This window comes from Callithrix jacchus, chromosome 11 (genome assembly GCF_049354715.1).
Source record: "Callithrix jacchus isolate 240 chromosome 11, calJac240_pri, whole genome shotgun sequence".
Classification (NCBI taxonomy): domain Eukaryota; kingdom Metazoa; phylum Chordata; class Mammalia; order Primates; family Cebidae; genus Callithrix; species Callithrix jacchus.
The window spans coordinates 62627501-62652429 of NC_133512.1; the positions used below are offsets into that span (position 1 = coordinate 62627501).

At 38.3% G+C, this 24929-nt stretch overlaps 2 protein-coding genes across 12 annotated transcripts in view; one reads left to right on the forward strand and one right to left on the reverse strand.

Moving 5' to 3' along the window:
* Positions 1 to 20221, reverse strand: part of DMTF1 (cyclin D binding myb like transcription factor 1) — a 45827-nt gene extending 25606 nt beyond the window's left edge. For 2 of the 11 annotated variants that reach the window (XM_078342965.1, XM_035253933.3), the window contains exons 1-6: positions 20101 to 20221; positions 18046 to 18182; positions 8485 to 8607; positions 7072 to 7188; positions 5272 to 5394; positions 887 to 981 (exon numbers count right to left, since the gene is read on the reverse strand). In XM_078342965.1, coding sequence (XP_078199091.1) covers positions 887 to 981; positions 5272 to 5394; positions 7072 to 7180 — 327 coding nt within the window. In that variant the 5' untranslated portion in view covers positions 7181 to 7188; positions 8485 to 8607; positions 18046 to 18182; positions 20101 to 20221. Of the gene's footprint in view, positions 1 to 886; positions 982 to 5271; positions 5395 to 7071; positions 7189 to 8484; positions 8608 to 18045; positions 18183 to 19250 lie in introns of all 11 variants that reach the window. The other 9 variants (XM_078342964.1, XM_035253932.3, XM_035253938.3 and 6 more) reach the window with 6 other exon arrangements.
* Positions 20222 to 20315: 94 nt separating this feature from the next.
* On the forward strand, positions 20316 to 24548 carry LOC100407817 (vasodilator-stimulated phosphoprotein). The gene has a single exon (XM_054237829.2). The coding sequence runs from the start codon at positions 22549 to 22551 to the stop codon at positions 23689 to 23691; it is 1143 nt and encodes a 380-aa protein (XP_054093804.1). The 5' UTR covers positions 20316 to 22548; the 3' UTR covers positions 23692 to 24548.
* Positions 24549 to 24929: the final 381 nt, after the last annotated feature.

Below are 24929 nucleotides of genomic sequence, written 5' to 3' on the forward strand. Positions count from 1 at the left end.
CTCATGGCTCAAATTTTCCCTATGAAGAGTTACAATCATCATGTAAGTCATGTAGTGTCAAACATTTAAACAGCCATCAAATGAGCAAATAATTATTTAGCAGTATTTAACACTGTCAATAACAAATGAGTTCAGTGAGTACAGCAGGAGACTAAGTACCTTGAAGAGTATTTATATACCTATGTATACTTGGTATATAAATATTAATAAGCTTTACAGTGTTCCTATTTTTTACTACTTTATACATCTATTAAGTTTACTCAGCTTTATTTAGTATACTGTTGCTTTTACAATGAAGCTTTCATGAGTTGGTTGCAGGATTTCATGTCTATAATATATATAAGGCTTATAAATCTAAAATATTCAGCTGACTGAAGACCTCTTGCAACCACAAAGTACTATATATATAGGGACTTACAATCGTTTCTAATTATTTTTCAAGCTAGTCTCATTAGTGGAATGAGACACAGTAGATTAACTGCCAAACTACGTCAAATAGCTACAACTGGTTTACAGCAAAGATACAGTAAGAAACAGACTATTTCTGAACTTTAAACCATGCTGACTTTCAACTCACATCTTGTCCATTTTGTGTCTAAAGTTAATCTTATTAAACAAATATTAGAAATTAAGAAAAGTTTTTTGTTCACTAAAATGGTGATAACAAACCAGGAGGCTAAATATTAAATTATAACTCATTAACTCTTTGGCAGTAATCAAAACAAAAGAACTTTATAATCTGTTTTGTAATAAGGGCCAAAGCTGGGCACAATGGCATGTTCCTGTAGTCTTTGCTACTTGGGAGGCTGAGGTTTCTCATTATTTTATCACCTACGCAATGTGTAAAGGATCATTCTCCTGAGGCCAGTTAAAAGATTTACTATACCTGGATCTGTGTCACAGTCCCCTCAGTAACCTCATCATCTGCCACCTCTGTGGTCGCGGTCATGGTCACCTCAAAGCTCTGATCATTTTCTGAAACTTCAAGAAAAGGGAACAGTTCATCTCCAAAATAATAATGGCAAATTCTAATTATTCTAAAAATATCCATGGGAAAAAAACACAATCACCTAATTTCCTAACACACTCCTTGTTAACACATCTTCACGTGTATATATTCATTTGCTTAATAATACTTAATATGCACCTAATTCATAGTAGGTACTGCTCTAGTAAAATCCTTTCTTCATGGAGCCTATATTCTAGTGGGGAAAGACACAAAATGGACAAGATACTATGTTGGATGTTGATAAGCCGTGAGGAAAAATAGAACAGGAAAGAGAATGTGTTGGAATGGAGAACAGTATTTGAAATTTTATAGAGGAGCTAGGTAAAGTGAGAACAAAGTGAGGATGGATGCTAGTTTTGCAGGTGTCTTAAGGAAGACCTTTTCAAGGAGAGCCCAGTGCAAAGGCTCTGAGATGGGGCATGCTTGGAGTGTTCATGGGAATAGCAAGGAAGCCAGTGTAGCTAAAACAGACTAAACAAGAACACGTAGGAAATTGTGTAGGGCTTTCTAAGCCAAAAGGTTTTGGCTTTAACTCTTAGGTGGGAAACAACTGGAAGATTCTGAATAAAGTAATCTTACATTTTAACAGGCTCACCCTGGCTGCTATAAGAAAAACAGTCTGAAGGGCAGCAAGAGCTGGAGTGAGATCAGTTAAGAGGCAAATGCAATCATGATGTATCAGTGGCTTGGACTAGGGTGAAGGCACCTGAGAGTTCAAATTGTGAATGTATTCTGGATGGCAGAGCCAATATGATTTGTAGACAAACAAGAGATAGAAGAGACTGAAGAGTCAAGGCTAACATTAAATTTTTTTTTAATCAAAACTACTGGAATACACTTGCTACTAATTAGTTGGAGAAGATTATAAAAGAAGCAAATTTAAGGATTTAGAAAGTTATAGAATCTCTACATTAAACACATTGGTTTGAGACAACTACTACATACTTAGAAAGTGAGAAGTCTGGTCTGGAATAAATCTGGTAGTTAACACCAGATAGTATTTAAAATCTCAAGTTGAGATCACCTAAAAAGTGAGTAAAGAAAACAAAGAGGCAGTCTAAGGACTTAGTCCTGGGGTGCTCCACATTTAGAGGTTCTGGTGACATGGAAAAGTCAGCATTAGAGACTAAGAAGAAACAGACAGAAAAATAGAAAACCAGAGTAATGTTTCCTATAAGTCAAGTGAAAATGTTTCAGGGAGGAGGAATAATAAATATTGTCAAAAGTTTCTGACAGATCAAGAAAGGCAAAGACTAAAAAAGTGGCCACTGAATTTGGCAACAAGAAGGTCTTTGGAGAACTGAGAGAAACAGTTTAGTTAAGCGGTGAAAGCTTAATTGGATTAAGTTTAAGGAAAAATCGGGGAAAGGAAATGAAGGCAAATATACGTAATTTTCAAGGTATTTTGCTCTAAAGACAAGGAGAAAAACTGAGTAAGGACCAAAGGTGAGCTAAAGGGACTTTTTATTTATTTTAGACAGGATCTTGTTCTGTTGCCCAGTCTGGAATGCCATGGCATGCTCACAGCTCACTGCAGCCTCAACCTCCCAGGCTCCAGAGATTCTCTCCTTAGCCTCCCTAGTAGCTGAGAATACAGGCGTGCACCACTGCATCAGCTAATTTGTATTTATTGTAGAGACAGAATTTTGCCATGTTGCCCAGGCTGGTTTCAAACTCCTGGGTTCAAGCAAAGTGCCTGCCTTGGCCTCCCAAAGTGCTGGGATTGACCAGGGACTTTTTATTTTAAAGAAAAAATAACAGTACATTTGCAATACCGATAAGAATGATTCAGTACACGAAAAACTGGTGATACAGAAGAGAAAAATAAATATTGGAACAATGTCCTTGAGTAGGTAAAGGGGATGAAACCTAGTAAATGGAAGGCTAGGTCTAAGATAGGATAACAAATACATGAACATAGATGCAGGTGGGTATACATTTGTGGTAGTGGGAATTTGTAGAAATTATTTTCTGGTTACTTCAATTTTCTTAGTGAAGAGGAAGTAGGGTTATCAGCTCAGAGTAAAAAGGTGGAAGAGGTATTCAAAAGTTTCAGGAGCTATGAAATAGTCATCTCAGAGTGGGAAAAAAACACTAGAAAACTGGTGTTACTGGTGGGCAGCATTAGGAGTCCATTTCAGGTTAATGATCAGGAATTAAAGTGAGAGTAGTTAGCCTGCTTGTGCCATTTTTCTCTAATCCTTTTTAATTAGCTGCACTGGTACAGACATAAATAGGCAAAGACAGATTTAGACAGTTATGATTTCACCTAACAGTGAAGTAAAAGAAGAACGAAGGACTTGGTGAATGCAAGACAGTGATTATAGTGATTACAATGATTAACCATAAAAGTGAAACAGGGTAAAAAGGAAAGAAAGGATACAAACAGAGAAGGAACAATGAAAAAGTAATAGGATCAACAGGTCCCAGTGAGGCAAAAGACTTCAGGAGTTGAAGAGTACTACAAGAAGTGAGCTGGAAAGATAGTAGTGGTAGGAAAAGAGCAAGTCTGAAATAGATCACAAATGGACTCCAGAAATAGGTAAGAGTGGTAAAGGCAGTAATAAATGGAGAACCAAAGGAATAAGGGGGTAAGGTACTGAAAGAATCATCTAGATGAATACTGTAATCACCATATAGTAATAACTACAAATAGGGATTGAGATAAATGTAGTGGCAGATGACTACAAAAAGAAGTGGTTAGTTAGTTAGAATGATTAACATGAGTTAGGCTGATGCTATGAGGATTTTTACGATCCAGACAGATAAACTGTTATCAGTCTTATTGCTAAATATTAGGCTCCCATGTGTCTTCCATATGAGATAATGCTATGACCCGTCATAAAGCAGCTCATGTGCTTTCATGTCAACATATCTCTATAATTTGAAGCTAAGTGAACAGTGCCCTCAAGGATTTGGTTACACTATAAAATAAAACAAAATACCAAGTATAGTTTGAACATACAATCATGAACAAGGCATTCCACTTTAACCAAATGAATTGGGTAAAGTCAATTTACATCAAAATAGCCACTCAAAAATTCTAGTTTAGAAAATACCGTAATAGTCAAATTAGGAAAGATTTAAGAAAAGATAGGAATCATCATTAGGAAGAAAGAATATTTAATTATAAATACACTGTGCTTGTTTATGCCACAATTGGAAGCAATATTAACAGTTTTTCAGTAAAGTCTAATAGTAAACTAAAAGTTTCTTTTCTGTTCAACTTAGCAAGCAAATCAACTCTAATTTCAGAGTACATATCTACTTGTTAAGATACGATTTTTCATGCTGAAAACCTAGTCTTCCTTTTTCAAAAGATGAAGATGTGATTTTGCCTGATGCTGAGTATAAAATCAAAGTTCTCAGATATGGCAAAACCCTCCTTTGTGCTAAGAGTGCCACCAATAGCCATGTGCTCCATGCCCACTGCCACGGATTAAGGCATCTACTCCGGAATCTTCCTGAACACTCCATACTCTTTGCTAAGGAAATCAGAAAAACAATCTAATGCTGCAGTTGGTATGCTGTCTTGTGCCAACAGTATTACACTTGAGATATCATACCTCCTATAGAATCCAGTCTACTTTAAATGATCTTGGAATAGAAACACATTAAAAACTTTCTTGGCAAGAATAAACTAATTAGGGTTCTAGCTAACTTTCATGTTATCATATAGCATACTCAAGAGGCAATATGGCATTGGGGTTAAGAGTATGTACTACAGGAACCAGAATGCCCAGAATGGCTCTTAGCCAAGTTATTATAATTTTCTGTGTCTCAGTTTCCTGACTTACAAAATATAAATAATAATGTTAGTATCTCTTGTAAAGCATGATTTCTCTATGAGGGCAAATACGGTTCTTGGGATGGGGGGAAATGCATGTGACAACAAATTTTATTATCTTTATGAACAAAAGCCAAAGACATACAGACAGTACATTAGGAAATACAGGATATTTTTGAGGATATATTGTACTTTTCATGAAGGTAGAGTACAATCAGGGGAAAAAAAGTCTAAAAAGGCTCCTTGTGGGGCAATTGAAAAAAAGGTTGGGAAGATTAAAGTAGGCAATATAGGTAAAAGCATTTAACGATATGCCTGGCACATTATATTTACTGTTAGTTAAAAAGAGGTGTTTTGACTAAATGAAGAAAAAAGCAATGAGTCCAAGTCTATCTAGAAATGCTAATTGGATGTCTTACAAGCTAAATTTAGATTTCAAAAGGGAATTCTGTGTTCTTAATACATAGTGACTTACGTGGAAGTGCAACAACTGATATGCAAGGAGTAGAATCATCAATACTCTGATCATCCTCAGAGGACAAACAAAGCCTTTTATGTGGAGGTTCAATACTATCTTCTGAGTCTATTTCATCCGCTTCTAATGGAAGAAAACAAACAAAAATCTCAAAAAATTCAAACCAATGAGGCAAAACAAAATCTCTAATAATGACTCTATGACAATTTTCTTATCCATTAAAACAAACTTCTTACCAATTTGCTCATTTAACTAAACCTAGTTGTGCAAACAGGATTCAAAAGGACCCTGCCTTTCTATGCCTACTGGAGTATTCAGCTTCTGAAGGTTTCCCGTAAGAGGTGTCTTAAAAGAGAAGGGAAGCCCAGGAAAAACTGCTGTCTCTCGGCAGTAGAAGCAATATGTGCAGTGGCATGGAGGTATGAGAAGCTTAAGGTATGTTCGGAAAATGTGATCTGCTGGTACACAGGTATATGAAATACGGCAGGAGGTGAGACTATGAGGAAAGCAGAAATGACTGGAGACCTATAGGCCAAATTAAAGAACCGGTACTATATTCTAAAAACCATGGGAAGCTTTATGCTATTAAACATATCATGAATAATTTCATCAGCAGCTTGAAAGATGAATTATAGGTAGGAGAATGGTTAAAAGGCTATTAGAGCTACCTGGATGAGAAATGAGAATCTAAACTAAGGAGGGCTTGAAACAGAGAGGATGCAATAGATTTTAAAAACATAATACCATCAACAAATCTTCAAATGAAATTATGCAGGTGATGAGAGAAATAATTTATTCTCAACCGCATTCATGATCTGCATACTAAGTAATGAAATTCACAGAGAAAGGAAAAAAGAGAACTAGGTTTAGGAAGTAAGTACAAGTAAGGATTGTTTGGGACATATGAAACTTAAGGTGCCTATGAGAAGCACGGTGAAATCTGTATAAAGACAGAGTCTGAGTCAACTTTATAGGTAGGTGCTAGTTAAAATCATAAGTTTGAATTAAATAACCTATGCATTATGAGTAGAGTCAAAAGAGAAGACAGAACCAAGGCTGAGTAAAGATGAACCTAAAAGCACAATAAATAAATGGCATAAATAAACAGCAAGTAGAGGAGTAACAACCAAGTTATCAGCTGGAAGGCTATTGAATCTTAATTCATTGCAGATCATCATATTAAGTAATATTCAAATGACTGTGTACAATTCTTTAACACAGGTTCTAACAAAAGAATCTATTTGCGTTGGGGACTAATTCTACATTTTCTAATGTATTAAATATACTGCTGGCACCAATTAGTATAAAAAAAGAGGTATACTTTGGGAGGCCGAGGCGGGTGGATCATGAGGTCAGGAGATTGAGACCATCCTGGTCAACATAGTGAAACCCCGTCTCTACTAAAAATACAAAAATTAGCTGGGTATGGTGGTGTGTGCCTGTAGTCCCAGCTATTCGGGAGGCTGAGGCAGGAGAATTGCTTGAACCCAGAAGGTGGAGGTTGCGGTGAGCCGAGATTGTGCCATTGCACTCCAGTCTGGGTAACAAGAGCGAAACTCCGTCTCAAAAAAAAAAGAGGTATATATTATAGTTATTCCCTCATTATCTCTGGGGCTCAACTGATCTTATTTACAATATAGCAACAAGATTGACAAAGGCTAACACTTATGTTCAACTGAAAGAGATAATCCCGTTTTCTACTGTGTAGCCTATACTCATTTGGGCAATAGGGGTCAAAAGTGACATGGAATTCAGAAATTTTGCAAAGAGTCAGAATTATACATCAGCAAGTTCTCCTACCATTCTGAGGGCAGTGAAGAATGAGGTTCCCTTCTGTGTCCTGAGTCAAAGTCACAGAGTTCACAGTTTCTACTGTTACTGTGTCAGAATCCTCTTCCACTGTGCTCATACTCAAATCTGTACAAGAAGAGACTCCAGATTAGAATTTCAAAAATTATTCCCAGCTATGAATATGAAGTATTCCCCTTAATATCCCCTGAAATACCACACACATTTATTTGGGTATCTACCTATAGTGTTCTTCATGTAAAATTGCAATGGGAGTTCAGATTTCAAAAACTGCCTTTCATAAATTTATACCCATTATTTAGAATAAGATAATCTGCAAGAATCTGATGGCTCTGATAAATTTTGAAAACCGACAACATTTATAATACTTTAAGAAACATTTTTGCAACATCCAGTAAAAGACTGTATCAACAAAACTCTCACCACTTTTTGATTGTGTCTTTATGACAGCTATGCAGGTGCTTAACTTGGATTTATCAACATTTTTATCTTGATTTAATAATTATTTTTCCAAAACATTTTTACAGTTATTTAAGCTCTATTATCTGAAAAATAGGAACCCTAAGTAATTCTTGCTGTGTTCTTAATACTGAACAAGTGCATATATTCATCATTGACCAAATTGCAATTTTAAGAGATGAGTTAGGCCTTCTTTTGAAACAGGTACTTTCATTGTTCAAAGTATCCTTACCTGCTATTTTACACAAACATCGTTTTCCTCTTGTTCAGACAGAATAATTAGTCTCAGAATATAATACCTCATGGCTGGTGAGCCGGCAGGGGGAGGTATGAAACTGTAATCGATGGCCTGGTTGAAATCTTCAGAAACACCTCTAAGGTTTAAGGACGTTTTTGCCTCAATACTCACTTTTGGTTTTATCCACGTTTTACCAACTAAATAATGCAGAGGACATAAACCCTGATTTAATTTCTCAATGTTTATTAAACTTTTTTTTTTTGAGAAGGGGTCTTGCATTGTTGCCCAGGCTGGAGTGCAGAACCCATTCAGAGGAACTACCGTAAGTGCACTAGAGCCTTGAACTCCTGAGCTCAAGTGATATTCCTATCTTAGCCACCCAAGTAGCTGGGTATAGGTATGTGCCAACATGCCTGGATCTCTCTGGCTCCTATACACAAGATATTAGTCTATTCATGTATTTACCATTGAAGTGAATATATTTTCCTTAGCACAAAAAATATATTAACCTAAATATATTAACAATTACATGGGGAAGATCCAATAATTCATTACAATTTTACTATACAAATTACAATTTGAAAAGGACATTATTCATTTTATGATGGTAATTATGCCATTCACAAAATAAAGGTAAATGGAAATCATGATCTAGTTTTGACATATTTGCAAGTCATGTGAGGTCTTTGCAACAAAGACAGACTTACCTAGACAACAGATGTATCAGCTACAGCCCTTCCCACAGAATCAAGTTGCCTTCCCTTAGCCAGCAGCATCACTTTCATGTTATCCAGATTGTTTCTCCCCCATGTTCCTTTCTCTGCAATACTCTGAAAAAGTAACAGCATTACACACAGTAAGGCTTAGTAAGAAAAAACGAGTAGGATAGCAGTATGCTGATGACAGTCTAGCCTCAAGCCTCTGTGGTATCTTAACTAGAAGAGTAAGACAAAACTAGAATTCTTTTTTAAGTAGAACTTTTGGAAATTAGCCTCTAAAAGTGTTTCCCAATGAAGAAAGGACAGAAATGATGAATAAATATTAACGGGTAGTTTCTTAACCCACGTGGCTCTCATCAGGCAAACATTCTCTGGAAAAACAAAACAAAACAAAACAAACAGGTTCAGCTATGCTAGTGGTTCTATGAACTACAGACCATGGTACCATTGATGTGTAACATGATGTGTATATCAACCAATATAGTATGATAAATATTATTAACTACAGTTTTTCTTTATAATTATTAATCCCTCTCTGTTTTATCTTAAAGCATTAACAATTATATAATAGCGTATTCATTCAGAAAACAGTTTTAAGATGACAAGTGAACAACCCTATCTAGTAATCTGTGGGGGAAAAAAAGAAACCTTAAACAATTAGGCCAGAAAAGGCAAATTACAAGTAAGCTCTTCAAAGCAATGTGAAACTTTATGAAATATGAAATGGTTTTCAAAAGTTTCTTTCAAAGAGTTTCTCATCTTTATCCTCAAAGCTCAACCAAAGAGAAAAACAACAACAGTATTTGAGGTTCAAAGGGATGTTTCAGCAAAACTAGGGATTAAAATTTTAATTTTTGCAGCATTCTAATTAGATCCTCTTTGCATTTTCAGTGGAAAAGGTACAGTTCCTGCTGGAGAAACTTCATAATCTATTATATTTCATGTTTCATGTCATCATTTCTGAATCCACTAATTTTTAAAAGGCTAGCTTGTTAGTAATACCTGTTGCAAAAGATGGGAAAAAGAAATGTAAAAAAGTTAAAAAAAAAAAAAAGGTCAAAATCATCCATAAACTTTCCAAAAAAATGATTTTTCATACTCTGGTGTAGTTCCTTCCAATCTCATCCCCCAATGTATGTGTCTGTGACTACAGTGTATCTTGCAATTTTATATCCTGCTTTTTAGAATTTGCTCAGATTGAAAAGTGTGAAGGAAACCAAGGGAAGCATCTAACACAAGTTTTTATTACTTGAAACTTATGCTGCACCAGGTATGGTGGCTCACGCTTGTAATCCCAGCACTTTGGAAGGATGATCGCTTGAGCTCAGGAGTTTGATAACAACCTGAGAGAATGAGATCTAGTCTCCACAAAAAAACCTAAAAAATTCGCTTTGTGTGGTGGTTTATGCCTGTAATCTCAGCTACTCAGGAGGCTGCAGTAGGAGGATGGCTGCAGCCCAGGAAACCAAGATTGCAGTCTGAGTGACAGCAACAACCTGTCTCAAAAAATAAAACAACAAAAAATAAAATTTATGCTGCAATAAAAAGTGTGACATCATTTAACAGTTCTCCTATTACTGGACATTTATGTTGTTCTCAATTTTTAATTTCCTTAAACCATACTGAAAAACATATTTTTACACTCTATTTCCTTGAAAATTAATAAATAAAAATCATTAGATCAAAAGGAAATGACAAAATTTAGAATTCTTCAATCATACTGCAATTTATTTTCCCGAAAGGTTGCACAAATTTATATCCCTATCATTGAAATCTAAACTCTACTCTTGGTAATCTTGCCAATAGTTTTTTTTTTAAACTTCAAAGCAAAAAGTAGAATGCTTATTTGATAGGTGCAAAATGGTCACAGGTTTAGCATTTGAATGAAAATTGTTTAAAGACGCAAGTTAATCCAAAACTTTGGGAAAAAGAACCAGAATCCTGGCTCCTTTTTAAAATTTCTACAATTCCTTTTAGAGATTAGTGGATGATTCTATGATACTTTGTAAATTAACAAGCTTATCTGTTCAATCAACAAATATATCCAAATACATTACACCTCTACTATATGCAGGTATTGGGGATACAGTAACTTTTTTTTGCTTTTGAGACAGAGTCTCACTCTTGTCACACATGCTGGAGTGCAGTGCTGCTATTGGGCTTACTGTACTCTGCCTCCGGGGTTCAAGCAATTCTGCCTCAGCCTCCCAAGTAACTGTGACTACAGGTGTGTGCCACCCGCCCGGCTTTTTGGTATTTTTTAGTGGAGACGGGGTTTCACCATGTTTGCCAGGCTGGTCTCGAACTCCTGACCTCAGGTGATCCATCTGCCTTGGCCTCCCAAAGGGATTACAGGCATGAGCCACCGAGCCCACCCTGTCATCTTAAATATGTTCTTGACTCACTATTTTTCCCCTACAGTCCAAGCTATATGGCCAGTACATTTATTAATATTTAAGAAACTGACCTAGTTTCACTTTTAATGTGTAACACATTTACATGGTTAAAAATTCAAAGGTAATTTTTATTAATATAATACTAACAAATACAAGGTATCTAAATGAAGATGTCACGCTGATTAAAACATAAAACTAGAGTTCAACAGGCCAGCATTAGACCTATAAATGTGAGTTAGTGGCATGCACCTTGTTTTCAAAAATTTCTTAAAGAGGTTAGAGAAGACAGCCTAGATTCCGGTTCTAGAACACTCCACTACATTTGGGAAGTCAAGCAAAGAAGAATGAGAAGGACCAGCCAGAGATGCAAGAGAAAAACTAAGAGGTGTTAACTAAGAAGCACAAGTGTTTTTTCAATGAGCATTAAGTAGCCAACTGTGTTGAAAACTGCTGAGGATAAGAATGATTGAGAAATGACTATGTAATCTGGCAATATGCAGAACAATTGGTGCCTTTAACAAAAGTAGTTTGGTGGGAGTAGTAGGGGCAGAAGCCTTATGGAAATATGTACAGAACTAGAAGTAGGAAAGAAAAGACAAACTACAGATCCTTTTTTCAGTAGGTTTAGCTTTCAAATTAGAACAAAAGGATCAAGTGCAGTCAACACAGTTGTTACACAGAAAACATATGTATTCTGATGTCGGACAGAAATATTGGTGAATAAATCAAATTGTGATAGTAGGGTAAAAAGCTTAGTAATTTAGTGCCTTTATTCTCATTCATTATACATGAATCCATGCTTAACAACTTCTGGACTCCCTCCCCATTTGGTTTATCAGGAAAATCGCCAACTCTACTATCACCTTTTCGGTCCTTTTTGGAGCAAAAGAGTCATATACTTTATACTATTTTGGTCAACAACAGAGTGCATATATAGTAAGTCTGTTAAGAGTATATCACCATATTTTTACTGCAACGTTCTATATTTAGATATGTTTAGATACACAAATACTTGCCATTGTGTTAAGACTGTATTGTATTCAGTACAGTAACATGCTCTATGTTTGTATTTTCTATGATGCCCACAAGAAATAACACAAAATGCATTTCTGAAAACAGTCATTAACCAACACATGACTGCACATCATCAGCTCTTTTCAATTTTCCTTTCTTTGTAATGGGTTATACCATATGTACTATTTTTATACTAAAAATGAGAAGACAGGATGGAAGAAAAATAAACACAATTTTAACAGCCATTTTAACTAAAGTGGCCTTTTGGCATGTCTCCATCATTTGTTGAGTATCTTTAAATAGCATGATATCTTAGTAAATTCAAGAAAAAAATATCTGAGGGTAACAGCAAATCCAAATGCAGTTAGGAAGACCATGGATGATGTGCTTGAGATTTCAAGAATTTTGAATACTTAGATATGAACGTTTTGTCTATTGGTATATAGTTCTATAAAAAAGGAACTAACTCAGCTTTATCATCAGTTATTAGAAAGCTGTGCAAGGAATTAGTTTTATCCATAGCTTTATCAGTGGAGTGGCTTATAGAAAGAACTATCAGATGTGTTTATATAATTTTAACAGCCCTAATGCTTTGGCATTGCTGTTATTTATGCACGCTGTATTTATAGCTTTGATAGCTTTAATTTTCTATATAGTCTATCATGTGTCTATCTGACAAATGTTGTTATATGCCTTGTTGACATTTTCATTATAAATTTCAATAATTTTGAATTATTTATGCATAACTATGGAATTTGTTACACTGGGCTGAAAGTTGACAAGATTTTGGTCACCATTTATAAATTTTCATTTAGATTCATTATGCATCTCAGAATCTTAAAAGAACAGCGGAAACATTTCTTGTAATCTGCTGTTTAACAGTTTTTAAAAGGTTGTCAGGCAGTTAACAGTGTGAACCAGATCATTTTTATAGATTGGTGAAGCATGTTTTCTGAGACCTAAAAAATAATGTATAAAATGAAATAGTGAATATGCAAAATTCCAGTTGACTTTTATTATATGAAAGTAATTTAAATGTGTACCTAATAAATTTTGAGTGGTTATCTGATAAATCACTAGAGAGGTGGTATGTTTCAAGTTATTTAATGCTTTATGAAGAGATAATTATTTCTGGTCATTAAAACCTAATCATATGGTCTATATCAAGAATTATGTCTTTCTAAAATTATTTTAACTCTGAAAGCTTTAACTCATTGATGATTCAGAAACAAATTTAGAAAACTTAGGATAGTATTCTGTTCCTGTAACAATCTCAACGTGTTTTTTTTGCAAGACTAAAATGTATTTGATTTGTTCCTTAAATTTCAGATTTTGTTAGATGCCATTTAAATAATGGTACAACATTCACTCCTTAGTATTTTGTTTTTCAGACAAGCTAAAGTGGTTTTAATAAGACTAATATTTATATTACTTGTTAGAATTTTTTTTTTTTTTTTTTTTTTTTTGAGACGGAGTCCTGCTCTTGTAGCCCAGGCTTAAGTGCAGTGGCATGATCTCAGCTCACTGCAACCTCTGCCTCCCAGGTTCAAGCGATTCTCCTGTCTGGGCCTCCTGAGTAGCAGAGATTACAGGCACCTGCCACCACGGTCAACAACTAATCTTTGTACTTTTAGTAGAGATGGGGGTTTCATCACGTTGGCCAGGCTGGTCTTGAACTCCTGACCTCAGGTGATCTGCCTGCCTCGGCCTCCAAAAATGCTGGCATTACAGGCGTGAGCCACCACACCCAGTCACTTTTTATTATTCTTTTAATCATTTAATTTTTTAAACATGTGGCATCTTTACCAAGTACACTATTTTTTTATTATTCTTTTAATCATTTTGATTTTTTAAACATGTGGCATCTTTAGCAAGTACACCAAGGTTTACTATTGATAGAACAGGTTGGGCTACAGTAAGGACTTGGGATAAGTAATTTCATTAATAATCACTACAAATGCTGCATGTTTTAATTTATATAAACATAGAGAACACCTTCTGCCAAACACCAAAATTTGTATATACTTCTGGGCCATGAAAGTTGATAGTTTTATTTATCACTATTTACATTGTTATTTATGTACGAAACAGAGCAGGAAAAAACACTGAGAATTATGTTTACAGAGGACTCCTTTAATGCATCATATTTCTTAAACATAAACATACTTTTATTATACTTAGTATTTAAAAAACCAAACAAAACAATTATACAATTGCAGGCTTATACATGTTGTCAACTGCAAAAAACCATTCCAGTGGCTTAAAAAAAGAAAAAACACAAACCACACAGCCTTAAGTGTGGTACAAATCTATTATAATGGAGTTACTGTATCTTTATTAACATATAATCTCACATTACAGCTCCCAATGAAAAAGATGGCCTTATTTAATATACTATAACCTGGAAGGACGAAAAGGGATAAGCAGAGAGAAATAACTCTTGGATCTGTTATTTAACACAGAACTCAATTAAAGAAATAAATCATTCATGCTATTCTTCCTTTAGTATTGATGTAAAGTTCCTTTTTTTAATTTTATTATTATTTTTTAAAGTTCTTATCCAATGGGTTATCTTAGAGTGGTACTTCCATCAACTGAGTTTATCTATCGTTCTGATTTTTCTGGGCATTTAAGTGTTGAATATCTTCTAAAAACCAGAATCAAGGAATGAAGTGACCTTTGTTCCCAGTTTTGGGGGCTAATTCTATAAAGAGATGTACACCCATTTCCAGGTCAAGTATGGAAGAGTTTAGATGCTATTAGTGGCAATCATGAGAAGCACAGGAACCAACATTTGCTGACCCTAGATGCTCAGAGCTGTGATTCTAAAATGGAACACGGGATGAGACCACATGATATAAAAACATTCTCTATTTTCAAATACTCACGTTATACTGTGAAATCTTTGCAAGCTACAGAACATATAGCACCACAATTTTATTAGGGGGGTTAAAGACTGAGAAACAACTGGGTGAGAAACAGTCTCTGGCATAATTCAACTAATAAGGCAGTAAGGACACAGTTTTCAGAGGTCTTTTTTCCCTGACCCATTCATATTCTTTTTGTGGGATTGCACGGCTTCTACCCATGTATCAGCATGCCTATCTTTACTGTTTTCACAATATTAAGATCATACTGTCACATCTTTTTTGTACTTACTGTATCTGGAGCATTATCCAATATTACTACTCTACATTTTGAATGGGTACATAGATCTAAATTTATCTAATCTGTACCTATTACTCAACATTTGTTTTTGAGGCTATGTTATTATAAAACTCCAAAAAAACCATTGTGGCTCACACCTGTAATCCCAGCACTTTGGGAGGCTGAGGCGGGTGGATCACGAGGTCAAGAGATCGAGACCATCCTGGTCAACATGGTGAAATCCCGTCTCTACTAAAAATACAAAAAATTAGCTGGTCATGGTAGCGCGTGCCTATAATCCCAGCTACTCAGAAAGCTGAGGCAGGAGAATTGCCTGAACCCAGGAGGCGGAGGTTGCGGTGAGCCAAGATCACGCCATTGCACTCCAGCCTGGGTAACAACAGTGAAACTCCGTCTCAAAAAAAAGAGTATTTGCATAGAACACATAAGGAATTTGGAATATATTTTTGTTCTAAATAACGAAACTTTGCTAAGTAGAAAACCTAAGTGGAAGATAATAGGTAACAAATTAATACATCCTAAACATGGGTACCCACAGGGCTATCAGACAACAGGTAAGGTCACAGAATAAGCATAACATCTTCCCAAGTACCAATTCTACTCAAGACATGAATGGGAACACTACACACTTGAGGAAGATTGTTTTGTACTATAGTGCCAGGCCCCTTGGGATTTGTTCCTCTATGTACTTTATGGAAAAGTTTGAGAAGCAGAGCCATAAATGAACATAAGGCATATTCAATTAAAGTACCTAATTAATGTTTACTATGGCTTGGTTTTAAGATAGTAAAATATGACTATCATAAAAATGAAAATAGAGCTGTTAGTCGAATTCATTCTATTCTAGCAAGCTTTAATGCTTAAAACGTTGATTTCAATTACCAACTATTGTAAACAATGTCATTATTACTTGAACAAGGAGAATTACTTGATAGCATGGATCATTTTACAGTGCAGCATTTCATATCTGGTTCGACAATAAAATTGTATTGCTTATTAAAAAAGCAACAATATTATCTTTCACCCTATGTATGGTTTAAGAGCTAATAATGTGTTATTGGCTACACTTTTTTTTTGAGACAGAGTTTCGCTCTTGTCACCCAGGCTGGAGTGCAATGGTGTGATCTCGGCTCACCGCAACCTCCGCCTCCTGGGTTCAGGCAATTCTCCTGCCTCAGCCTCTCGAGTAGCTGGGATTACAGGCACGCGCCACCATGCCCAGCTAATTTTTTGTATTTTTAGTAGAGACGGGGTTTCACCATGTTGACCAGGATGGTCTCAATCTGTTGACCTCGTGATCCACCCGCCTCGGCCTCCCAAAGTGCTGGGATTATAGGCTTGAGCCACCGCGCCCGGACTATTGGCTACACTTTAAAGATTTCATCCATTCGAAACTCAGTACTTTCATAGAAGGCACCATCAGAAGCTTACACAGTATCATCAGACATCTGTGATTTACAGTGAAGTTAATTTTTTTTTAATTTTTAAAGCACATTTCCTCATTAGAAACTAAAATATACACAGGCAGTAAAATAAACCTAATGAGCATTTCTGATACATAACACCTGACAGGAAGTGAATGAATTAGCTTTGACCACTGGTGACTGAAGAATGACTTAACAGTGTACATTTAATGACATTAAAAATGACATTTAAATATATGGGATGATAGAAAATTAAACTGTTCATAAGGAGCTCTCCAGTGTGCTTTTTCCTGACCACTTATTTCTAGTATTCAGTCATGGAATCGACGATCTGTCTACAAACTTGGCGGGGAGGAGGAAACGTGATAAACAGGTTCCCCCTTAAATTTACCTTTACAGAATCAAAGCAAACACAAAATCTGTTTGTGATTTCTATTACAGAAATTTTCTTCACAAAATGAAAGCATCATGAAGATAAAGGGAGAAATGACATGAAAGCAAATAAATGCCACATACATTTGGTAACTATCTGTATCTTATCCTTAACACTTGGCAAGTACTTTAATAAAAATCACTGAGTTTACAACTTTCTTGGATCATCTTGGATCATTTAGAGGTATAAAAATCTTTTGGAGCTGAAACTGCAAAGGATTTGAAAGTATATCAATTCTTGGGAAATCTTTTCATATAGGAAATATATGATGGTAGTGAGAATAAAATGGACTATGAAAACGGAAACTCCATTTTGGAAAGGCATAATAACACCTCGGTGTTAAAGATGCAGTCTCTACAAATGACATAAAAAAAGCAGAATGAACCCTTCCTAAACTTTGTTCCTTACTAAACTTTTGATGTCTTTGCAACAGACAGATATGTGTTTAATACAAGTGATGCAAGACGTCAATACACTTCTACACTCCCTCAATATTTTAACATCTCTGTGCCAGGCAGTAAATCCTTAGGGAACACTTGTTCACATTAGCTCATTCATCCTCACAGGTGTTAATTTAAGCCAATGCACTTAATGAAGCGTGGCAAAAGCAGCTGTTTAAAATAACGAGATATTATTTTCAGGATAGGTAAGTTTATTACACCATTAATAAAAATTAGGGTTCGTAGATAGTGGAGAGATAAATGAGGCTAAAAGGTAAGATTTTTTTTTGCAGAGAAGGTGAAGACAAGCTTTTTGTTGTTATTTAAATACCAAGTAGTGATATCAAACTAACCTTATAAAATATATACACTATCTCTCCACCTTTAAAGCACCCCTTGGGTTTAATGAGATAACTAAAGCACTGAAAAGAGATCTTTAAAAAAAGGATTACAGGACAGCTACCTACTTTTGATATGATTCTCTACTAGTAAACATTTCCCAGCCATGCTCTGTTTTCAAAGCTCAAGTCATACCCCCAAATTTTGATTTCTTCCCCTCAAAATACTTCTAACACCTGAACACTCAGATAAAAATGTTTATATAATATATTCACATATATAACTGCAAAGTATGAACTTAAAGTTCTAAGAAAGATCCAATGCCCAGTACTTACTGATTAAATGTTGATGAAGACAGGGCAATAGTATTTTGGCTCCACCATTAGCTCAACTGCAATCAATAAAGAGATTCACGCAGAATATGTGGGTGCTAAATCAGTCCCAAAAAGCATATTTGGGGTGAGTCTATCAACTAAAATAGTAAGAAAAAAAATTAACTTGTTTGGTGGCATACAGAAGCACCTAGTATTGGTAGTTAAAACGAGACAAAAATCACCACAAATCATGAAATGTATTCTTCACACCTACAACACAATGGTTTTTTCCAGACAGAATGAGACTGGCCTTTGTGCTTTGTGTATGGAAGAAAAAAACTATCCCCACACCAAATTGGATTCTCTCAGCAAGACAACTTTTGTATGTTAAGAAATGTAGTTTTAACCTTTTTTTCTATAAATCTTAACAAGATTTGTAAATCCTAACCAAATACATGAAATCTTGTCTCTACGACAACATAAGAGCAAAGAGATAAGATTTTGTTGTATCGTCATAGTCATTCGTTAAATGTAAAAAGTGATAGTAAATTACCTAATCTGTTAAAATACAATAATCCTCAAAAAGTTACTTGAAATACAAATTTAAAACCAGCCTAAAAAAAATTTGAAGTAATGAAAAAATATGAAAACCCTTACGAAATACCAGTAAGAATGCCTGTAAAACAAACAAAAAAGCAACAACAAAAAAAGAAAACCTTTAACTGAAAAAGAAAAACGGATTTTGTAAAACTTTCAACATAGAGGAAGAATATTTTTGTATTTGGACTGGAGCTTAAAAGCCACAAATGGTTTTCTCCCACGAGTTAAAAACACAGGTTTAACTAATTTAAAATATTCCAAATGGCACAACTTTAAGCTCAAGATATGTCAATATTAAAAAATTCTACAAAATATGCATTTTGTAGGACGTCCCAACAAGCAGCCTCGCCTGTCAAAAAGAAGGCACACAAACAAAAATCAAATCCATGTACATTAAAAAGAGGTACACAAAAATGAATCAAGTTGCGAAAAAAGCTACTACGCAAATTCAATGAGAGAAAGGGAGGAGGTCCTGACTCATACTGTATACGATTATCCTTTTTCTTATCTACGCCGAATATTTTTATATAAAAACATATGCTCTATCATTCAACTGCACAGAAGGGCACTTGGCCACTTCTACTCTCAAATCTACTCTGGAGATTGTGGTAAAACACTTAACATACCTCCCTGAAGAAATTCTCAAAGCGAAGTCCATTTTAGACGACAAAGCGGATTTAACAATTTTAAGAACTTTCTGGGATCTCGGCACAATAAGCCAATTACTCTTTACAGACGCATTTTCCGCGCTCCACCAGGACTTTATCCCCGCGCCCCAGCCCACATGAGACTCGGACTGACAGAGGCGATTCGGCCAGCTATCCCGATTCTCTTTGCCTGGGCCATGAATCACCGAGCAAGGCAGAATCCCCGCAAAATTACAGAAGAATCTAAAGCGCAAACGAGGTAAAAGAACAACAACAAAAAAGCAAAGCGGGGGAAGTTGGGTCGAGACCCGCCCCCACTCTCTCAACCCCACCCAAGCCTACCTCTCCTACGCTGCACCACACAACAAAACCGAAAAACGTAATAAAAATAAAAATTAAAAAAGGCACACCACGAGAAAGCAACTAGGGCTTCCTTACTGTCCCCACTCCCTGTGGCCCAGTTCTCTACCCAACCTCCCAGCCCACCCCATCCCCCCCAGGGGTCCCGGCGCCATTTAGCTTCTCCGAAGCCGCCGCCATTTTCCGCCCCCGTCGGATAGCTGCTGTGCCTCTGTGGCCGCTCGCTTCCCTACTCTGCAGCCTGAGCCACGAGCTCCGCCCGGCCCTGAGAGGGAGGCACTGGCCGGAACGTGCGGGGACGGCAGCTGCAACGTCAGGAAGGCCAGGCTCCGACCCCGCCCGCGGTGCCAGGGCGCCGGCAGCTTGCGCCAGCCGGCGGGAGCTAGCGGGCAGAAAGGGGGCCGGACAGGCTCCACTGGGCGGAGCGGCCCTGGCGGCGGTTGGGACCTGAGGGTTCCATCGCACTTACTTCCTGTTTTGGGTCCGGGCACTTTGGAAGAACCAGGATGGAGGCTCCAAAAAATACCAGGATGGAGGAAGCAGCCACGGGCGAGAGTGGCTGCAGCTGGAGTGAGCGAGCGCAACGAGCCACCGGAAACGGAGCTGCGGCCCCGCCCCGCCCCCAGCTCGCCGCACTCTGCCCCTCCCGTTCGTGTGTCCCGCGGGTGGCCCCGCGCGCTGGCTGAAGGCGTCACTTCCGGCTGTGTCGGCGCGCGAAAAAAGGTCTTGCAAGGTTTGGAACTTCGGTCGTCAGTGGGGATGTCTGCTGTCCTTCTCTCTTTCTGCTAGAAAATCTGCACTGACTATACCACTGCTGATGCTGTAAAAGGTCCTTCTGCTTTGACGCAACTGTCGTTCCTCTGGTTCTGGGGACACTTAGGCCCCGCGGGCCGATTTTCATAGTTCCCTGTGGCTCCGAGCCGAGGGAGCCGCAGTGTGGAACGGAAGGAACCGGTGATCTCAGTGCTGAAAACAGGGAGAGTGTGTTTTCGTACCTGATTTGTCTTGCCGCAGGGGCTTAAAATGAGATGTTGTCTGGGTGTGTGAAGAAGCAGTTCTTGATGAAATGTGTCCTCTGTGAGTGTGATCTCACTGTTATACTGGGAAGATGCTATTCTCTTGTGCCCAGTTCTTCTTAAAAGTACAGATGCTCCTTAGGTTGCAGCTGCATAAACGCATCCTAAATCGAAAATGCGTTTTAATACCCTTATTAGCGAAAAGGATGAATAAGCTTTTGGATTCAGCAATGTGAGTCAGCATTTTTTTGAGTGCTTATGTGTCATGTGAGTGTTTTACGTGTATTAAACTCATTTGGTCTTCATAAGGGCATCGCTACAGTTACTACGAATGAATCCCATTTTACACAGAAACCAAAGAGAAGTTAAGGAATGTGTCCAAGGACTCCCAAGTCGGAGGTGGAATCAGCAATGAAGCCTGAGCTCTAGAGGCTGTATTCTGAACTACCCTTTTGCAGCTCACAAAATACACTTTCGTTACTTTCATATGAAAACAAATGATTACAGCCAGTTTACAAATGCTTTACTTTACTGGAGGATTGAGATGTTTGGCCAGTTTTCAAAAATAAATGTCAGAAGCAGCATTTTCTTATGTTGATAATTGTATTACTAATTCGTGGCACTCTGCATTCTATTGGAGTTAAGCTGTATATCATTCCATTTTTTAATAAGTACATAATAATGTTTATGTAAGCCAAACTATGAGACAGGATAGTATTGTGGTATGGTCTCAGGCAGTCAAACCCGAATGTGAATATTGGCTCCATTTCTTAGTAGTCATTATGGCACTTCACCTCTTTTAGCTTCATTTACTTTAGAAAAGTAGGAGTAATAAGATCTACCTCCCAGAATATTGTTGACAACATATTTTACATAGAACCTGGCATGTATTAAGCATTAAAAATGGAAACTAATGAACTCTAAAGCCAGAGGAGCAATACAACTACTGAAAGAGCAGTTATAATAAAATAATAATTATGAAAATTGTTGACATTAACATTGGTAAGAAGGTGATTCCTAATTAGCCACATTTTTCATAAAACATTACCATATAGGATTCTTTTCATTAAGGCACAAATGATATATAAATTATGGTCGGGCTGTGCATTCTCTTCTGCAAAATTTTAGGTCAGACTTCATGCTGCTGCTAATTCCCTAAAAAAAGTCAAGTGCATCCTTATAACTAAATTCTCTCTTTCTGGTTGAGTTTCTTTTATAACTACCTTTTTCCAAATCAGCTGGTATTTATTTGGGGATGACAAGTGTATTTTAATATTAGCTTAATACATAACCTAAAAAATTTGTTAATCATAGTAACGTCTCTCTCCCTTTAACCTGAATAGTCAATGTAAAGGATATCCTTAATACAACTTGATTCCTAGAGCAATTTTCTGCAGTTATACTTCTAGGTTATCTGTACCTCACTACTTAAGTCAGTGTGTACTTAGGGAATGCATGAAGTTTTAAATGTTTTGTAGAAAAATCATGAGAAGTATTTCTATCCTAAACAATGATTATGGAAGTATTTACAGCATAGCTTGGTATTTACTGCATTTGCTAGTTATAATTGACTTTGTTTGACTCCAGAGGTTTTATAACACTTTCATGAACTTCATCACTGATTGAATGGTGATGAAATTGCCTTTTTTAATGGCAGGTTGATATATTAATATGAAATATTTCAAATACTAAGAAGCAGTTTCTGTTGTTTCATGATTATCATGCTAATTTATATAAAAAAAGATGTTTATAAGCTTTTGTTTAAAGTAAAAGAAAAATACAGGGGGGAGCTTGAGCCGAGCCCGGAGCCAGACCTGAACCCCTGAACCTCCGGCCAAGGGTGCCCCGGGAGCAGCCAGTCCGTGGGCGCATTGGGCGCACCGCCCGCCTGCCGAGCAGGCATGAGTGAGACGGTCATCTGTTCCAGCCGGGCCACTGTGATGGTTTATGATGACGGCAACAAGCGATGGGTCCCTGCTCGCATGGGTCCTCAGGCCTTCAGCCACGTCCAGATCTACCACAACCCCACAGCCAATTCCTTCTGCGTGGTGGGTCGGAAGATGCAGCCTGACCAGCAGGTGGTCATCAACTGTGCCATCGTCCAGGGCGTCAAGTATAATCAAGCCACCCCTAATTTCCATCAGTGGCGCGATGCCCGCCGGGTCTGGGGCCTCAACTTCAGCAGCAAGGAGGATGCCGCCCAGTTTGCTGCGGGCATGGCCAGTGCCCTAGAGGCGTTGGAAGGAGGTGGGTCCCCTCCACCGCCAGCACCTCCTGCCTGGTCGGTCCTCAAGGGCCCCTCCCCGGAGGAGGTGGAGCAGCAGAAAAGGCCCCAGCCCGGCCCGACGGAGCATGTAGAGCGCCGTGTCTCCAATGCAGGAGGCCCACCTGCTCCCCCTGCTGGGGGTCCACACCCACCACCAGGACCTCCCCCTCCTCCAGGTCCTCCCCTACCCCCAGGTTTGCCTCCCTCGGGGGTCCCAGCTGCAGCACACGGAGCTGGGGGAGGACCACCCCCTGCACCCCCTCTCCCAGCAGCACAGGGCCCCAGTGGTGGGGGGACTGGGGCCCCAGGCCTGGCTGCAGCTATTGCTGGAGCCAAACTCAGGAAAGTCAGCAAGCAGGAGGAATCCTCAGCAGGGCCCGTAGCCCCCAAAGCTGAGAGCGGTCGAAGCGGAGGTGGGGGACTCATGGAAGAGATGAACGCCATGCTGGCCCGGAGAAGGAAAGCCACACAGGTTGGGGAGAAAACTCCCAAGGATGAATCTGCCAATCAGGAGGAGCCAGAGGCCAGAGTCCTAGCCCAGAGTGAATCTGTGTGGAGACCCTGGGAGAAGAACAGCACAACCTTGCCAAGGATGAAGTTGTCTTCTTCGGTCACCACTTCTGAGACCCACCCCTACACGCCCAGCTCCGGCGATGACTCGGACCTAGAGAGGGTGAAACAGGAGCTTCTGGAAGAGGTGAAGAAGGAATTGCAGAAAGTGAAAGAGGAAATCATTGAAGCCTTTGTCCAGGAGCTGAGGAAGCGGGGTTCTCCCTGACCACAGGGACCCAGAAGACCCGCATCTCCTTTCCACACGCCCCACCTGTCACCCTGCTTTCCCTGCCTCTACTTGACTTGGAATTGGCTGAAGACTACACAGGAATGCATTGTTCCCACTCCCCATCCCACTTGGAAACCTCCAAGGGGGTGTGGCTTCCCTGGCGCCCTGCCCTCACCCACACTGGCTGCTGATTGGCTGGGGAGGTCCCCACCCTTTTCTCCCTTTGGTCCTTCCCCTCTGCCATCCCCTTGGGGCCGGTCCCTCTGCTGGGGATGCACCAATGAACCCCACAGGAAGGGGGAAGGAAGGAGGGAATTTCACATTCCCTTGTTCTAGATTCACTTTAACCCTTAATGCCTTCAAAGTTTTGTTTTTTTAAGAAAAAAAAAAAAATATATATATATATATATATATATTTGGGTTTTGGGGGAAAAGGGAAATTTTTTTTTCCTCTTTGGTTTTGATAAAATGGGGTGTGGGAGTTTTAAAATGCTATAGCCCCGGCCTTGCCCCATTTGGGGCAGCTATTTAAGGGGAGGGGATGTCTCACCAGGCTGGGGGTGCCTCACCCCACCCCAGGGACTCCTCTTCCCTCTGGCTCCTCCCCCTTTTCTATGAGGAATTAAGATGCTGTAACTTTTTGGAACCCCAGTTTTTTGATTTTTAATTTGGGTAGGTTTTGGGGTCCAGGCCATTTTTTTACCCCTCAGAGAAAATAAGATGAGGGACAAAGGAAAAGGGGAGGAAACTTCTCCCCTCCCACCTTCACCTTTAGCTTCTTGAAAATGGGCCCCTGCAGAATAAATCTGCCAGTTTTTATAAAAAAAATAAAAAAAGAAAGAAAAATACAATTACTAAGTAATTTACTTTCTACACCGTCTGAGTCCTGTTAGTATAGCTGATGAGTATATACTGTAGGGCCTTCCATCTGATGGGGATTGCAATGCTAACAGGGATGAACAAACTGTTCCAGTTAAGCCTACACATCAGGCTTTACCAAGTGGTCTCCTGACTCAGATTCTTACTGTAGGCTTTCCTCTGGGCTTTACGGCACTCCATCTTACTTACAATCCTTTCCCGACCCTGCATTTTTCCATGTGTGTCATCTCTACAATCCTTTTAATACCTCAGCCTGGTGACCACCTCTCTATATCCACTTCACTTTTTTCTTCTTTTATGGTCAATCTTTGTTGAGGCCTATTTTTGGAATATTAGCAAAAAAAAGTGGTTCCTTA

What these genes read in the sequence shown, in the direction of transcription:
- LOC100407817 (XM_054237829.2), top strand. Translation starts at nt 22,549, where the DNA reads ATGAGTGAGACGGTCATCTGTTCCAGCCGGGCCACTGTGATGGTTTAT.